Raw genomic sequence first — 17,001 nt, 5'->3', positions numbered from 1 at the left:
ATAGCTGAAAAAATTATATTCACGAAAAAAATAGTAATTTGTTATATAAATTTTAATTATTTAAATAAATATTAAACTATAATTTGATCGAAAATAACGTCATTCATATGAAACCGCTACAAAAATCATATTTTTTTTTTGTTATATTTTGAAATTCGAATTTTGTGTATAATTAATGTCACAATTGAATTAATTTCAAACTGCCAAATCAGCAGAAAAAAATATTTTCGTAATAGGCTGCATTTTCGGCTCTAATCGCATTGAAATTTGATCCTTATTCCTTTATGCATATAATTCAAAACTCAAAGCAATTAGAATCGAGAACGCAATGCATTCAACAAAGACTCATACCTATAAATGAATCGTCAGTTCAAATCACCGACTCCAAGAGAGTTTTCATTGAAAACTCGTCGTTTGGAATGTACTTACAAAGTCCGTTACAAAGACAGACCGCTTTGTGTAGCGAAGGACTACTAATATAGTGACGGGCTACTTACTTAGGGATGAACAACTTATTTAGGGACGAACAACTGATTAGGCAATGGACTCCTCATTTAGGATGTACTTCGTATTTAGGGATGTGCTATTTATTAGGCAATGGACTAGTTTTTAGGATGAGCTATTCATTTAGGGATGAGCTATTTATTAGACAATGGACGATTTATTTAGGGTGGACTACTCATTTAGGGATGGGCTATTTATTAGGCAATGGACTACATATTTAGGATGGACTACTCATTTAGGGATGGGCTATTTATTAGGCCATGGTCTACATATTTAGGATGGACTACTCATTTAGGGATGGGCTATTTATTAGGCCATGGTCTACATATTTAGGATGGACTACTCATTTAGGGATGGGCTATTTATTAGGCCATGGACTACTTATTTAGAATGGACTACTTATGTAGGGATGGGCTATTTATTAGGCAATGGTCTACATATTTAGGATGGACTACTCATTTATGGATGGACTATTTATTAGGCCATGGTCTACATATTTAGGATGGACTACTCATTTAGGGATGGGCTATTTATTAGGCCATGGTCTACATATTTAGGATGGACAACTCATTTAGGGATGGACTATTTATTAGGCCATGTTCTACAGATTTAGGATGGACTACTCATTTAGGGATTGGCTATTTATTAGGCAATGGACGACTTATTTAGGATGGACTACTCATTTAGGGATGGGCTATTTATTAGGCAATGGATTACTTATTTCGGAATGTACAACTGATTATGCAATGGACTATTAATGTAGTGATGAGACTACTTGCGTAATGACGAGTTACAAATGAACAGATAGACTTCTATTTATTTTGATGTACATAATTTAGTTATGGACAATTTATTAAGTAAAGGACTGCTAATGAATGTAGTGATGAGACTATTAATGTAGTGATGGGCTACTAATGTAGGGATGGATTTCTTATTTATGGTAGTTATGGACTACTAATGCTGAGACAAACTACTGATTAGTGACTGACTTTTAATTTAGTGACAGACTACTAATGTAGTGACTCTTTATTTATTTATGGACTACTACAATTAAAACGGGCTGTTATTATTTTGATGTACTTCTGTGAGAGCGGTGGACTGCTATGAGAGTGTGGTTGCATGTGAGATCCAATCTACAGTATGGGCGACTCTATGGTAAATGCCAGGTTGACCTCTACTAGCGCAGGAGTACCCAGCGGAGACTACTCCGATGAGGTACCATCTGCCGGCTCTTTCTAGCATGAGGGGTCCTCCGCTATCGCCTTGGCAGCTGTCCTTCCCTCCACCGCGGTATCCGGCGCAAAGCATTTCTGGATATATAACTACGTTTATACCTGTAAACAAATATAAATAACTGTTTATAATCTTTAAAAATATTATGAGATATTTAATAATAATAATAACCAAGCGAAATAAACCAGCAAAAGTTATGAACATGAACCTAGTAACAATAATAATAATAAATAACCCTGGACAATTAACACAGCGCCTTCTAGTACCACGGTAAGCAGAGCTTGTTATGGGTACTAAACATCTGATATAAATACTTAGATATTTTTATTTGTAAATACATACATAATATACACAGAAAACATCCAGACCGATACAATCATACTCATGAGTACAAATGTTTGCACTGTGCGAGGAATAGAACCCGCGTCTATTGGAAGTAAAGCGGTGGGCTAAACCGCTAAACCACCGAGGACTTCTTATAAATATATGCCTCAGTCTTGTATATTTAATCTGTATCTAATATATATATAATATATTCTAATATCATCTTTTTAATAACACGCTAGTTTCATCCTCGTTCTTCTTGTGATAAGACAGCTTTAAGAATGAGCAGTAGTTGAAAAAACAAGTGATAACTATTCAAATAATAATAATAATCATCTCAGGACAATTCACACAGCGCCATCTAGACCCAAGTTCAGCTAGCTAAAGCTTGTCTTATGGGTACTGGATAAAAAAATATCTATGTATTTGTATATAATACGTAACACCCAGACCGACGTAAACAATCCTACTCATAAATACAAATGTTTGTGCTGTGCGAGGAATCGAACCCGCGACCATCGGAAGTAAGACAGTGTATTAAACCACTAAACCACCGGGGCCGTCACTTCAAAAGAGCTTCAATATAGGTTCATTTCAATAAATAAATTTCTATTCTATTCTATTCTTTAAAAAACCGAAGAAATGGATCAGAATTTAACTTACCATTAGCTCGATGCCACCTTTCGCAAACTCGGTTATCCAACACTGGTACATCGACTGCTTGGAGCGTCCGAGGCCGAAGCCTGGACCCAGGGCTGAGGGCTCCCCATCCGGCAGCCCAGCCGTACTGGCCGAGGAAGTCAGATCCTCGTTCAGGCAAACAGATTGGAGCTAGAAAACGAATTGTTAATCATCATTAGTATATAATGACTTTAATATACGAGTATGGAGGGGGGGGGAGGGCCCCTCCTCCCCTCCCCTCCATACTCGTAAGGAGATTGTTAGTAATATGGACTCATGACCGCATTAATAGAAACCATGTCAGATTAACCTCCACGTGGTTCCATCTGAAAATGGATGGTAACAAATTCCTGGTGAATTTGTCACGATGGTCTAACTGACCTGACCTCATGCTTATCTTATGATTCTCCACTGGCGGGGCAGCTACAATACACACAGCGCCATCTAGTCTCACGTATATTCATAGATACATTTTTTAAATACATAATATACTTAGACAACACCTAGACCAATACAAACAATCATACTCATGAATAAAAATATTTATACCAAGCGAGGAATCAAACCCGCGATCTTCAAAAGTAAAGTGATGTGCTAACCATTGAACCACCGAGACCGTAAAATGTAATGTAAGTATATTTTTATCAGTACTAGCTGTCCCCGCGATTTCGTCGGCGTGGAATTTAACTTTATTTTTCTAAAATAAAAGTGACCTAAGTTACTGCTTATTACATTAGCTACCTGCAAAAAAGTCTCTTCAAAATAGGTCCAGCCATTTCAGAGATTAGCCGGAACAAACCGACAGACAGACAGACAAAATTGTAAAAAATATTATTTTGATGTACCTACCGTATTTATATTCATATGTATGTAGTAAAAAACGGTTATTTCAGTATTACAAACAGACACTCAAATTTTATATATGTATACATTATTACACAAGAGAATATATCTTACCTATATGTGGCATATAATGCACATTCCGATCCAGCGTTAACACCGCCACATCAAACCTATCCGCTTGTGGTGTGAATTTAAACAGCGGATGTACTTTAATTGATCTAACTCCGAACGTGTAAGCAGGCAGCGGTTCAGCCGCTGAGTTTATGACGTAGTCGCCAAGCGTAACGCGCACGTGGCGTGGCTGGGCACGTGCAACGCAGTGTCCCGCCGTGACCACGTGCCGGCGGGATATGAGCGAACCGCCACACCTGAAATTGTATATTAACTTCATTAATAAATAATAATAATAGAATAAAATTATTTAAAAGAGCAACACACAAGTTTCTTGCTCGTTCTTCTTGTGATGAGACAGCCTTCCGAATGAGCGGTAGATTAAAAAAAATGTGATGACTATTCAAAAGTGCTTCAATGTAAGTTTATTTGAATAAATAATTTTCTATTCTATTCTAAATAGTTTGTTATTAAAATTTGATGTTAATGCATCAAACTAGTTTTTTTTTTATTCCCTTTCATCTCCTCCATTTCAACCCCTTACAACCCGTAAGGGGTTGAAATGGAGGAGATGAAAGTTTGTATGAAAGTATTGTTATTTTCAAAGCTAGAACTTTTAAGCTATGCGTTAGATTATTGAATATTGTTCCTTCATTTGATTAAGGTCACTATAATGCGGACGAAGTCACGGGCCCAGCAAGTATGTAATAATAGTAACATAAAAATTATGTGAGAATCGAACCGGCAACCATTGGAATGAGGTAGAATCAAGTGACTTCCTTTCTAACATGTGACACTGCATTGCATAAGGCTTATCTTATTGTGACATTCTTGTACAATTGTTTCGTAGTCGACAGCTGAGCGTAATTGGTGAAATTATCTATTTTAAGTAGATATGACATTGTGAAAAACGAAACACAATGGCATTTCGCATGTTGGTACAGTTGTCGTTCAATTACCGGTTGGTACGATTCCTTTTACGCACTTAATTACGGTAGTATTCTTTAGAAGTTGCTCAAAAAAATCGGTTCGTATTATTCGATTTTTATGTAACTGGAAGAGCAACCAAACTGCCTACCAGATAGAAATAGCAACTGATGTCTATAATATGTACTATTAATATTAAATAAGTCCGAGGTTCGGAAATACCATTGCTGGAAGCTGATTCCAAATGGTGATTCATAATACCTATGTGATGTAATTGGAAACCATACCATTTTACCTTAAATTCATGTGGAAAGGTCACTTTCACGTTTGTTTTTTTTTTTATTAACATATAAAACGAAGGCATACATAATAATATACAGCCAAATCTGCAATAGCTCTTTACATTTAAACACAAATTTAGCAATTTAAAATTTACGTTCGAATTTAAAATAATAAAAATTTAAGTAAATATGTCTTACCTTAGCTACAAGGCTGTAGAAATTAATATATATAAATATATGTTATACTAATAAATAAATATATTTTAAGATACAGATAATATAAACATTATTTACATATTATTATGTTAATATAAATATGAGAAGAGGAATGTGCGAAAAAGTCGGTGAAATCTATCAACATAACATACTCGCTTACGATCTACTCTAAAAAAAGAAACTTTACAGATTATTCTCATTATATATATTCTTAAACATTATTTATAACTAAAACTTATAAACAGAAACATAGTTTCGAATTTTTTGTCATTTCATTGCAAATGAAAGGAAAGATTGAGAGAAAAACTATTCAATATATTTATTTGTATTTTGTATATGAATAGCACAATTATATAAAAACTTATAATATAAATACATTAAGTAAACTGATATTATTGAAAATTGTTTGTTTACATCGAAATTTTTTAGACGATGTAAATGTTAAAAAAATACCTATAATTAACGCTGAATAAATGAGTATCGACAGTGTTCTAATAGAAATAGATTTAGAATAGAATATAGTTAATAACAATCGATTAAAAATAAACTTAGAATATTATTTTTAATCAATTGCTAGAAGTTATAATATACAATATTAAATAATTTATAATATTTACAAATATTCTACTATTTCTTTGCTCTAACTACAGTAACTAGTGGGTGAATATACAAAACGCATGCTGTCTCTTTCGCACATTTACCTCTCTATCCAACACTGCTTCCAACCGATTAGCTCGAAAATGGACATAAGCATGTTGCATCTGGAAAATTAATGTATTAATTTTTATAATTAGTATTTATTAGTACACAAATGATGTCTGCAATGATGATGATGATGATGATTAGTACATGTACGAAAATATTCCAATCGTTAGGTCTTCCTTTTTTTCAGTTTCTACTGAGCAAGTGAACACTACCATATAATACAAGTAATGAACCAAATTGTGTGAGAACTATCGAAATAAAAACATTTAAGAAATTGGACTTTAATGCTAACATATTAAAGTTGATAATAAAATTTAAATACACACAAAGTCGACTCTGCCTACATAAAAATAAATGTACTGAGCAGACAATTTTTGTATGGATCTGTGCAACCAATTCTTTTAGGCATGGCATATTTGTACGCACTTATTTGCATAAATACATATTGAAAGTTTTGTCCACATATACAAGCACTATATTGAAAGAAATTCTTTTTTTTCTATAAACCTGTCCAAAAAATTGTTTTTCTAACTGTTACAATTTATTTCATAGATTCTATTTTGGTAAAGTGCCAACTCTTTTATAAAAATTACCTACATACATTGATAGGTAGAATGTACTTTATTTGTAACACACAGTAAAAAAAAGACAAAAATTAGTGTCAATTGCTCTGTGAATCTGTTCAATTATTGATTTAAACTATAGATTTGTAAGATTTATATGGTTTTAAAAACCTAAATTAACTTTAAAAGGACATATAATTTATATACATTAGTTAGTAGTGCATGATTGTAATTAATCATAGATAGAGTAGATTTTCCCGCCAACTAAAACAAAATGGCGGTACTTGTATTTTTTAATATGAGAATGTAAGAAATAGAAATTAGACATAATATATAAATGAATAATAGTAATTTAACGATTGTAATATTTACACACAATTAATATTATTAAAAAGTAACCATTAACCTTTATTTACAAATAATATTCACAAAAACATTTATAGTTTTATGTAACTGGAATAACCCACTTTGGGGAAAATGATAACCATCACTATACCTTTGATTAACCTGCGTCATGAAGATTTACTCTATCTCTTTCTGTTACTCTGTTATGACTCATTTAAAGCTGTGCTTTAAACCCCATTTTCGTAGTAATTGTATATAGAATTGGACAATGTACAACAACAATCAAGTGTATTAAAAATAGTACAAAATTAATAGAATGCAATTATTAGAATAGAAAATAAAAATATAAATTTTAAACATTCATACAGAGCGTTATAGTGTTTACTAGTACAGAGAAAATAGAAAAGAGTTGCCATATACATATAACGTTGAAATTACCTTTATTGCACTAATGTTACTATAACAAAAAAATATTGATTTAACATTTTATTTAAGTACATACATATATATGGTTAAAATATATAAATTATAGTATATTGTTAGTGTTAGTATTTTAGTAAATATTAGTATATGTAACACAAAATTAGAAATGTACAGGTACATGAGCATGTGCATATTTTTTTTTATTCAGAACGCAGACACACAATAAAAATAAACCAGAATCTTTTTTTTTAATACTACAGGTGGTGGCAAACAAGCATACGGCCCATCTGATTGTAAATGGTTTCCGTCGCCTGAAACACCAGTAGTGTTACGTGCGCGTTGCCGACCCTTAACAAACCTTAATATACCCATCTTGAAAAACCCCACGCTGTAGTCTCGCGAGTAACTTACGTGTTACTTTTAAATAAATTATGCGATAAGCAACATAGAAACGCATTCAAACTTCGAACGGCTGAAGGCCAACTCCGATACTATTTTATCACTCATAGTCCTAAAGGTTTTACAAGTTAAATATTACAAGTATACTTCTAATTATCTTAAAAAAAACTAATTAAATGTAAAAAAAATATTTACAAAAAAAAACTATTAGTACGGTAAAGTAACATCGAAACAACTATATTTAATAAACCCAAATTACTTAAATACTATAAACAGTCACAAAAAATACAATAGTTGTAATCGAACGCGACACATCGAGGTAGTGTACCCAGGATACTGGCAATATTGCCTGAATTGCCATACTTACCCTATGGGCAAAGAAAGTAGCTACCAGCTCTCAAGTAACCTCGATGAGCCGCGATACTGATAAAATTATTTTCACGATATATTTTAAAACCGCCCAGCTAGTATTGTATAATAATTGCATTTACGCATAATTTTAAGTAAGTAATACAATTGAGTTTCTTGCCAGTTCTTCTCAATTGGATCTCTACAAAACTGGACGGTAGGGAAAAAATTAATATTATAATTTAAAAATTTTAAATATTCTTTATTGCACTTAAATACATTTGTAAGTATATTAATTACAGCTAATGTTAACAAAGGAGTTTTGACGTTCATAAGCGGCTAAAATGTCCTACATACACCGAATAAATGATTTTTGAATTTGAATTTGAATTTTACACGTATGATGTTATTATGGTGCATCTATGTATGTTATGTGTGTATTACATAGTATAAAATAAAATCTCTGTCGCTGTCTGTCCGTCCCTATGTATGCTTAAATCTTTAAAACTACGCAACGGATTTTGAAGCGATTTATTTTAATAGATAGAGAGATTCAAGAGGAAGTTTATATATATAATACATGTACACCCGTGCGAAGCCGGGGCGAGTAGCTAGTATATATATATAAATATTATAGGTATTATTTGAGCTTGCGTGTAACAGCTTAGACCACAGATCAGGTGAGATTGCGGTCAAACGCGCTCAAATTATGATATAAAAAAAAATGTATTTATTAACAATTGTCTAGTACATAACACAAGCTCTGCTTAGCTGACGTTGTGTGACTTGTCCAGAGGTATTACATATATTATATTATTATTTAAAACTATTGAAGACAAGGTGGATAAGAATTTTAATACTTGATATGGCAATTCTGTACATTAGTATGAAAGTAAAATACAAGGAAAGAAGATAAGAGGAAGACTAAAATATAGGTATATAAGGCAGAATAAGGAATACGATGGAGTTGTATTGTATCAACATTTATACAGAAGTAGAATTTAGATATGACACAGGTTGGTTGTTATATAAAATATGGATACGCTATACTAATGAGTTAATTTCATTCATTTCGGACTACCACACCGCTTTACGTCCGATGGTCGCGGGTTCGATTCCTCGCACGGCACAAACATTTGTATTCATGAGTATGATTGTTTGTATCGGTCTGGGTATTTTTTATTTATAATATGTATGTATTTACGAAATAAAATTATCTATGTATTTGTATCAGTTGTCTAGTACCCATAACACAAGCTTTAGCTAGCTTAACTTGGGTCTAGATGGCGCTGTGTGAATTGTCCTGAGATTATTATTATTATTAAGATCCGTTTAACCGTTTAGTTATGAATAGATAGTAAACATACAGACATACCCTTCGTATATAGAATATTAATACGGATTGCTGCAAATTCTTATAACCAACAGTTAAAAATTAAAAAAAGACAACAAAAAACAAGAGATTACACATACAAAAATATTTACTTAGGCCAAAAGTAAGTCGGCACAAAGAGAGCGACAAATAAAAATTAAAAATAAAAAAAAAAGTGATGGTTATCACCCATAATACGAACCCTCTTATTATATCTTTAATCATTAATTACATAGTATAAAATAAAGTCGCGTTCGCTGTCTGTCCCTATGTATGCTTAAATCTTTAAAATTAAGGAACGGATTTTGAAGCGGTTTTTTTAACAGATAGAGCGATGAAGGTTTATATATATATATATATATATACCACATGTATGTACACCCGGGCGAAGCCGGGGCGAGTAGCTAGTAATATTATAAAGATAGAGAGAATACTTTTTTTATGGGGACAGAAAGCTCCTAACCACTGCACCGATTTGAGAAATTCTTTCCCTGTTTGAAAGATATATTATTCCAGAGTGATATAAAATACATATTATGTCAATATATACAAAATTTACACAGTTATGAGTACCCGAACAAACTTGGGGCGACTCATTAGTAAAGGAAACCATATTGTATGGTGCAAGTTGTGAATATTACATACATACAACTTTTATCTAAGTGTTTTTACATCCAGAAAAGACGCATTATTGGATTTTTACAATAGCCTGTAATAGTATTCATTAATAAAAAAAAAAAAATAAACCCCAAGAAGTAAACTGAATCTGAATACAATCTCTAAATCCTATGTAGATACAAACTGCGCGGATATTCGATTAGTTCAATTTTAATTTTCAGATTTCGACTTTACTTCTTGGTACATGTGGATCAATTTCGTAAGTACGACCTGACTTATAACTTGTTATTTATACTTTTACGGCTAATTCTGTATTTTCCTATTACAATTCGGTGATTTATTTAAAAAAAAATTGTAACCTGGAAGATCCTATCCTGATGTAGGCTTGCCAAGGAAAAGTGCCAAATCCCGCGTCATCGCCGCCAACTATTCTTCTTTGGGCTGTTTGTTTGCTGACCGCTATGCCACAACCTGAAATAAAAAAAAATATAAAGATATATTTTTTTTATTCTTCAATTTCATTTACAGCCTCGCCAAACTAAAAAGGAAGCGAATGTGCAGGGTATTCCAAACCCTTGAAACGATATGGCATCAATCTGGGCGCACAACTAAAGGTTTAATCAAGTCCGCTAATTTAAACCATAATTATTGATAATTAAAGCTTAAATAAATAATTCAAAGTAATCATAAATAATTCTATATAGCAACGTGCATTTAATGGTTCTAAAAAATGTTCTAGCTTAGATTCAAACTAAATATTTTTTGTTTTAAATGAGACGGGCTCGCACATGGGAAGAAACCTTCAAAATAAGTCTATGAGAACAATTGTATACAACCACACCTTTCTAAATAAAGTTACCAATTTCCGTACATAATTTATTATGTTCCAAGAATATTATCTTATCTGTGGTTCCAAGGGACTGTTCATGTGAAGTTTTATTTTATAAATGCACTAAGTAATGTTGAATTGAGACAAAACAAAGCTTAGTAAACAGCTAAACTCCTGACGTAAAAATAATAGCAAAATTAATCCGAACATCAAAACTTTCATGGGCACAGAGAAATATTATTTTATTTCATTAAAGAAATAAATATTTACCAATGCAATACAAATATATCGAAGTAATCATAATAAATAAATAAATAATCAGTATTAATACAAAAAGTACTTTTATATAATTTATTAAGCGTTCTAGGTGTAGTAGCGATTTAGCACCCCGCCAATCGGTAATTGGTTCAATTCCTCACACGATACAAAGCATTTGTATGAGTTTGAATATTTATATTTATATGACTTAAGTATAAGAGTAAGTTATTTAGTACCCATAATATATACGCACAAAGAAATTTCTAAGAATTTTGCCGATAAGATATTATAGGAAAATATTGGATATTATAGAAAAGCGTATTCTTAAATAAAAGAAGAAAATTACGATTTATTATATATTCTTCTGATAGAAGTATTTTATATTATATATAATATTGTGGATTATAAGTGCCACAGATAATATCTGTGACACTTATAATCGCAAATATCAGTATTTTTAATTTTCAATGACTTTGTACAATACTACAATTTGGGAAACATTTGTATATAAAACAATTGAAGTACCTTCATAGCTAAATTTCCTCCTCAATTCACGATATTTTCGTTTAACGTTCTTTTTGGCAGAATTCATTTCCAACATGACTAATATCACAATTATAAATAACATATAACACTTCATTATTTATTTTATCATCTCTTCTTTTAATAAGGTAATAAAAAGACTCACAGATAATATAAAAATGCATGTGATTGTTTATGAATAGTTTGTTTTTATAAACTACCTAACTCACATCAATATACACATAATTATGTAAAAGTTGTTTTATTTTCGTTCTGTATATATTTTTTTTCTGTTCTGTTTATTTTTTACAGGGTAAAAGGAGGCAAAGGGAACTGCTCCCATACAGCCAAGTCTGCATGGTAAATTAAATTCCTAACTTGAATAATGACGAAAAGTACATTTTTTTTAAGATTGTAGTGTCAAAAGTTGTAACATGAGGGAAGAGGAGAATATAACAAATATTGCACAAGTATTATTACTTTAATCCGCCAAGTTGTAAATATATTTATAATTGGAATATTTCCACTTTCACAAATACAATTTTTAATAACATTCCCGCCAAACCAAGGCAGGATACAGATTAAAAATACTTTGAAAATTGTCTATGGAACTTGCCAAATTTAAACGTGGAATATAAAAACTCGAATATAAATTAATTTAAACACAATGGTAGTACTTTTACAAATACAAGCAACATGTTCTATTCAATTACCGATTACAACTGAAATTTACAACTAAGCCCGAGCATCAATTATTTACGTAAAACCATATTTTAGTTTGGTAATCTTTAGTCCATTAAATTTACAGCGAAATAGAACGTATTTTCGACATATGTAGCAACGTATTGTCTTGCTATTTCTTTATTTTGTACAACATTCATTTTATTCTATACACTAGACTATGTCTGATCAATCCTCTGTCCAATTCAAACTCCAAGGTTTACGGTGCCCTCAGACTAAAGTCGTATCCGTCAGGCGGGAGTTGGCCTTCAGCCGCTCCATAAGTCCTTCCGCGGGTTTGGAGTGCCATCTGCTCTCGCACACAATAGGGGATTGTCCGATGAAGCTGTAAATTCCAGCTGCTGTCAACAGCATTAGAGTAGTCCGAAAAAAAAATGGACATAGTGTATCTAATAGCAGGTCGCTAGTTTTACATAAATAAATATATAAAATAAAAAATAAGCCAAAATTCAAAAATCATTTGTAATTGTAGGACATTTTAACCGCTGTAGAACGACATATGTTTAACATTATAATTCTTTCACTACCGCCCAGTTCAATATATAGATCCAACTCAGAATTGGAGAGAAGAGAAGAGAAGAAAGAGAGAGAGAAGAACTGGCAAAAACTCAATTGAATTACTTTTTTAAAGCCAATTAATTTACAATGTATATTTATGTAGGTGTCTATACCTAATATTAAATGAAAATCCCTTGCATGAACAACTATTGCCATGCACGCTCGTCTTTCAAGTAATCGTTTAGTAAGTAATAGGCTTTGCTCAGTAAATATGATTTAACAGATATATTGAATTTATTTAAGGATAATTCCAGTATATCCTTTGGTATCTTATTGTAATTTTTTATACCTATTCCCATAAAAGACCTATTGACTTTTTTGAATCCATGCACGCTCGTCAGTAATCGTTTGGTGAGTAATAGGCTTTGCTCAGTAAATATCATCTAACAGATGTTTTGAATTCAATATATTGTTTAATTTAAATGCATATAAAATAACTATTGCTCTTGACACCCTGTCAGGGTATATGGTTTTAACTTGAACTTTCTCCCGCGGTTGCGGTTACGGCAGTTATTACAGTAAAACGAGTCAGTTTCCTGACATTCTTAGACTATAATAGTATAATATAAACATAATATATAGTTGTCTATAGATAGAGTTTATCGTAAAGGTTCCATTTTAGATACATGTAATAATAATAATGGTATTAAGATAATTCACACAGCGCCAACAAGTTAAAACTTGTGTTAGGAGTACTAGATAACTGATTCAAATACATAGATTTGCACCATCTAGGTGGTCGACCTCGGTGGTCTAGCGGTTTAGCACACCGCTTTACGTCCGATGGTCGCGGGTTTGATCCTCGCACGGCACAAACATTTGTATACATGAGTATGATTGATTGTATCGGTCTGGGTGTTTTCTATGTATAATATGTATGTATTTACGAAAACAAACACTATATATTTGTATCAGTTATCTAGTACCCATAACACAAGCTTTAGTTAGCTTAACTTGGGTCTAGATGGCGCTGTGTGAATTGTCCTGAGATTATTGTTATTATTAAGATCCGTTTAACCGTTTAGTTATGAATATATAGTAATTATTATTATTAATATTATCTAGACCTAGAAGTTAAGCTAGCTAAAGTTTGTCTTATGGGTACTAGATAGCTGATACATATACACAGATATATATTTCAATTCAAGACAATTCACGCAGCGCCATCTAGACCCAAGTTAAGCTAGCTAAAGCTTATGTTATGAGTACTAGACAACTGATACAAATACAGAGATATATATTTTTAATTCGTAAATACATACATATTATAGATAGAAAACACCCAGACAGATTCAAACAATCATACTCGTGACAACTAACAAATAAAAGAATGATAAAAATGATCACTACTTATTATATATGAGACCACAAGATAGGCACCAGTCTTCACATAAAAGAATCATCAAAATCGATTTATGTAGAAAAAAGTTCTTAAATAATATTACAAATAAATACATTCGACATTGTGAACTTCCTTCTTTTATTGGTTAATTCAATCGAACCCGTGACCACTAAACCTAAAACCAAACATCACAACACGGAGCGTAATGCGCGCAGGAGACTTGCAACATATCCGCTTCACTTTCACTCGTGTCGTCTTTCAGGATCGCTGTCTCACTTCAACTTGAATAATATCATATTGTCATCTCTTTCATGAGAGGAAAAATTCCTTATTTATATTATGCAGTAAACATTTTTTATGCGGCTCATAAGACAATTCTATCATTGCATATAAGATTATTAGTTTGGAAACCTACAATATAAGTGACCAAATTCGATAGCAATTTTGCAACTTGAAGTTAAGTTAATTCATGAAGCATTTTTCATGTCATTAATTATATTTATATTATTGCTAACAAGCAGAGGTATCACGTGATGGAATGTGTATGTCTTGCTTAAATAAACTTAATAATACGTTCCAATTTCACAGTCATATGTAGTTTAAATACACTAATAAAGTTAGTGTCTAGTATATATTTACTAAGTATTCAGGACTTACGGAAAATTAAATATATATTTGTGTAATTCATTTTTATCTGTATAATATATTATATACGGTAGATAATATGTTAATGTAAATATATATATTTAATATATAAAATTCTTGTGTCACGACATCTGTTACCAAACTTCTCCGAATTCCGGATTTTTATGAGATTTTGTGTTCACATCGGGTAGGTCTGAGAATCAGCCAACATTTCTTTTTCGTACCCCTTATACATATGATAAGTGTGACCCCCCTAATTTTTTTTTTAATTTTTATTTTTTATTTATGACTTCCCCTATTATTAATAGCGATATTAGCACTTCAAATTATGTGACAAAACAACGTTAGCTGGGTTAACTAGTATATATAAGCATAGACAAATTCCATCATCATACATATATACATACATATGTATATAAATTATCATACAAAGAAAACTAGAAACCTGTTTACAAGATTTGTGAAAAAACATTGTGTACAAATGCGATTCGCACTTGACGGTTTTTTTTATTTTGCGCAATAAAATATAAATAAACAAATTCTTGTGTACACCAACCGATATTATAAAAGCGAAAGTAAGATTGTTTATCATATATTTTAGTTCAACGGTTTAACCAAGAAATACGAAATTTAACATATATCGCACACTCATTATAATACTCGCTTAACTCAAAAAATACAAATTTTGGAAAGTTCACTTTATAACTGTGGGATTAAAGTCTAATTTCAAAAATTGTAATGTTCTGATATACACCAGTATTGCACTAGATACGAATTATGAGTATGAATATATACATCGTATATCATATATATGCAGCAATTGAGATGGTCTACTCGAAGAGTTACTTTTAACCCGTCCATCATGGTCAATATTGAAATTAGAAGAAGCTCAGTAGCTTCTAAAAACTTCTAAACCACTTTACCTCCACTGGTCGCGGGTTCGATTTCTCACACAGTGTAAAAATTTCGTGCTTATTTTATTATGGGCTAACTGACTTGACATCATGCTCATCCTATCATCCTTCACTGGTGCCCCGCCAGCGTAGGCCATTGTGATAAATTGGTGGTGAATTTGTCACGATAGGCTAACTGACATCATGCTCATCCTATCATCCTTCACTGGTGCCCCGCCAGCGTAGACGTAGACTATTCAAAAGTGCTGCAATGTAAGTTTATTTAAATAAATGATTTTCTATTCTATTCTATCATCCTCCACTGAAGCCCCGCCAGCGTGAACAGTTCATGCTAGTGGATTACATTATCACCTTAAACCTTATTTATAAACCTTAAAATAACCTTACCGATATTGTATTCACCGTGTACATTACACAACTAGCCATTTGCTGTCATTATTGTAATACAAAACATTGAGGAAGTATTTAAGCGATTAACTTCTCTCTGACCCACTAACGTATGGCTGTATGTCTGTCACATACTGCGGTTATGTAATGTGGCTTACTGACTCGACAATAGACACCGCATTTTAATTCATATAACCGGGTCGAATGTTTTTTTTTTTAATTTATTCCGCGATGATAGAAGACTATACGGCCTTGAATATTTTGATTTGGAACACTCGCTTCACTTCTTACGGGCAAAGGTCCTATTTTTCTTTATTTCTTTGAAATTTGGGGACTTTCGTTCAAACTAAAAGCATGCCAGTCCTATTGTAGCTTAAAACTAATAACTACACTACAAGCAAAGAGCAAAGTGCGCCTAAGTCAATAATTCTTGCAAGATATAAATATGTGTATTCTCGTTCTTTGATTCATGCTAGGAATCCAAAGCCGTTCAATTAAACAAAAAATTGATCGCTGCATCTATTTGCCGCAATTACCGCAAGCTTAGATATAACAGCTCAAGGATCAGTAGAAGAAGATAATTAGAACTTTATATTGTTTAAAAAGATACACACACTGTATTGTGTAGTTCGTTTTTTTATATAGGCAGACTATCTAAGATATCATATTCGTAAGACAGGAGTTGGCCTTGACCCGCTCCATAAGACCTTCCGCGCGTTTGGAGTGCTATCTGCACTCGCGCCCTATCGTCCGGTGAAGCTGTAAAGGCCAGCTGCGGCCAACAGCATTAAAATAATTCGAAAACAAAATTGTTTAAAATTGTAGTCAATTTGCCACGAAGGGCTAACTGAACTGACTTCATGTCATCTTATCGTCCTCCAGAGGGACCCCGCCAGCGGAAACCGTTAGCTC

The 17,001-nt window shown here is 32.3% G+C and overlaps 1 protein-coding gene across 3 annotated transcripts in view; it reads right to left on the bottom strand.

The window, feature by feature from the left end:
- Window positions 1-1,345: 1,345 nt before the first annotated feature.
- The window catches only part of LOC131855260 (serine proteinase stubble), a 57,184-nt gene continuing 41,528 nt past the window's right edge, over window positions 1,346-17,001 (bottom strand). For 2 of the 3 annotated variants that reach the window (XM_059206502.1, XM_059206504.1), the window contains 5 exons: window positions 10,253-10,364; window positions 5,822-5,881; window positions 3,700-3,953; window positions 2,725-2,892; window positions 1,346-1,838 (listed from right to left, as the gene is read on the bottom strand). In XM_059206502.1, coding sequence (XP_059062485.1) covers window positions 1,606-1,838; window positions 2,725-2,892; window positions 3,700-3,953; window positions 5,822-5,881; window positions 10,253-10,364 — 827 coding nt within the window. In that variant the 3' untranslated portion in view covers window positions 1,346-1,605. The remainder of the gene's footprint in view (window positions 1,839-2,724; window positions 2,893-3,699; window positions 3,954-5,821; window positions 5,882-10,252; window positions 10,365-17,001) is intronic. The other variant, XM_059206503.1, reaches the window with a different exon arrangement.

The sequence above is a fragment of the Achroia grisella genome, unplaced genomic scaffold (assembly GCF_030625045.1).
Source record: "Achroia grisella isolate CSIRO2021 unplaced genomic scaffold, CSIRO_AGI_Agris_v1 utg1360, whole genome shotgun sequence".
Classification (NCBI taxonomy): Eukaryota; Metazoa; Arthropoda; class Insecta; order Lepidoptera; family Pyralidae; genus Achroia; species Achroia grisella.
This window is presented reverse-complemented; position numbering and strand designations above follow the sequence as displayed.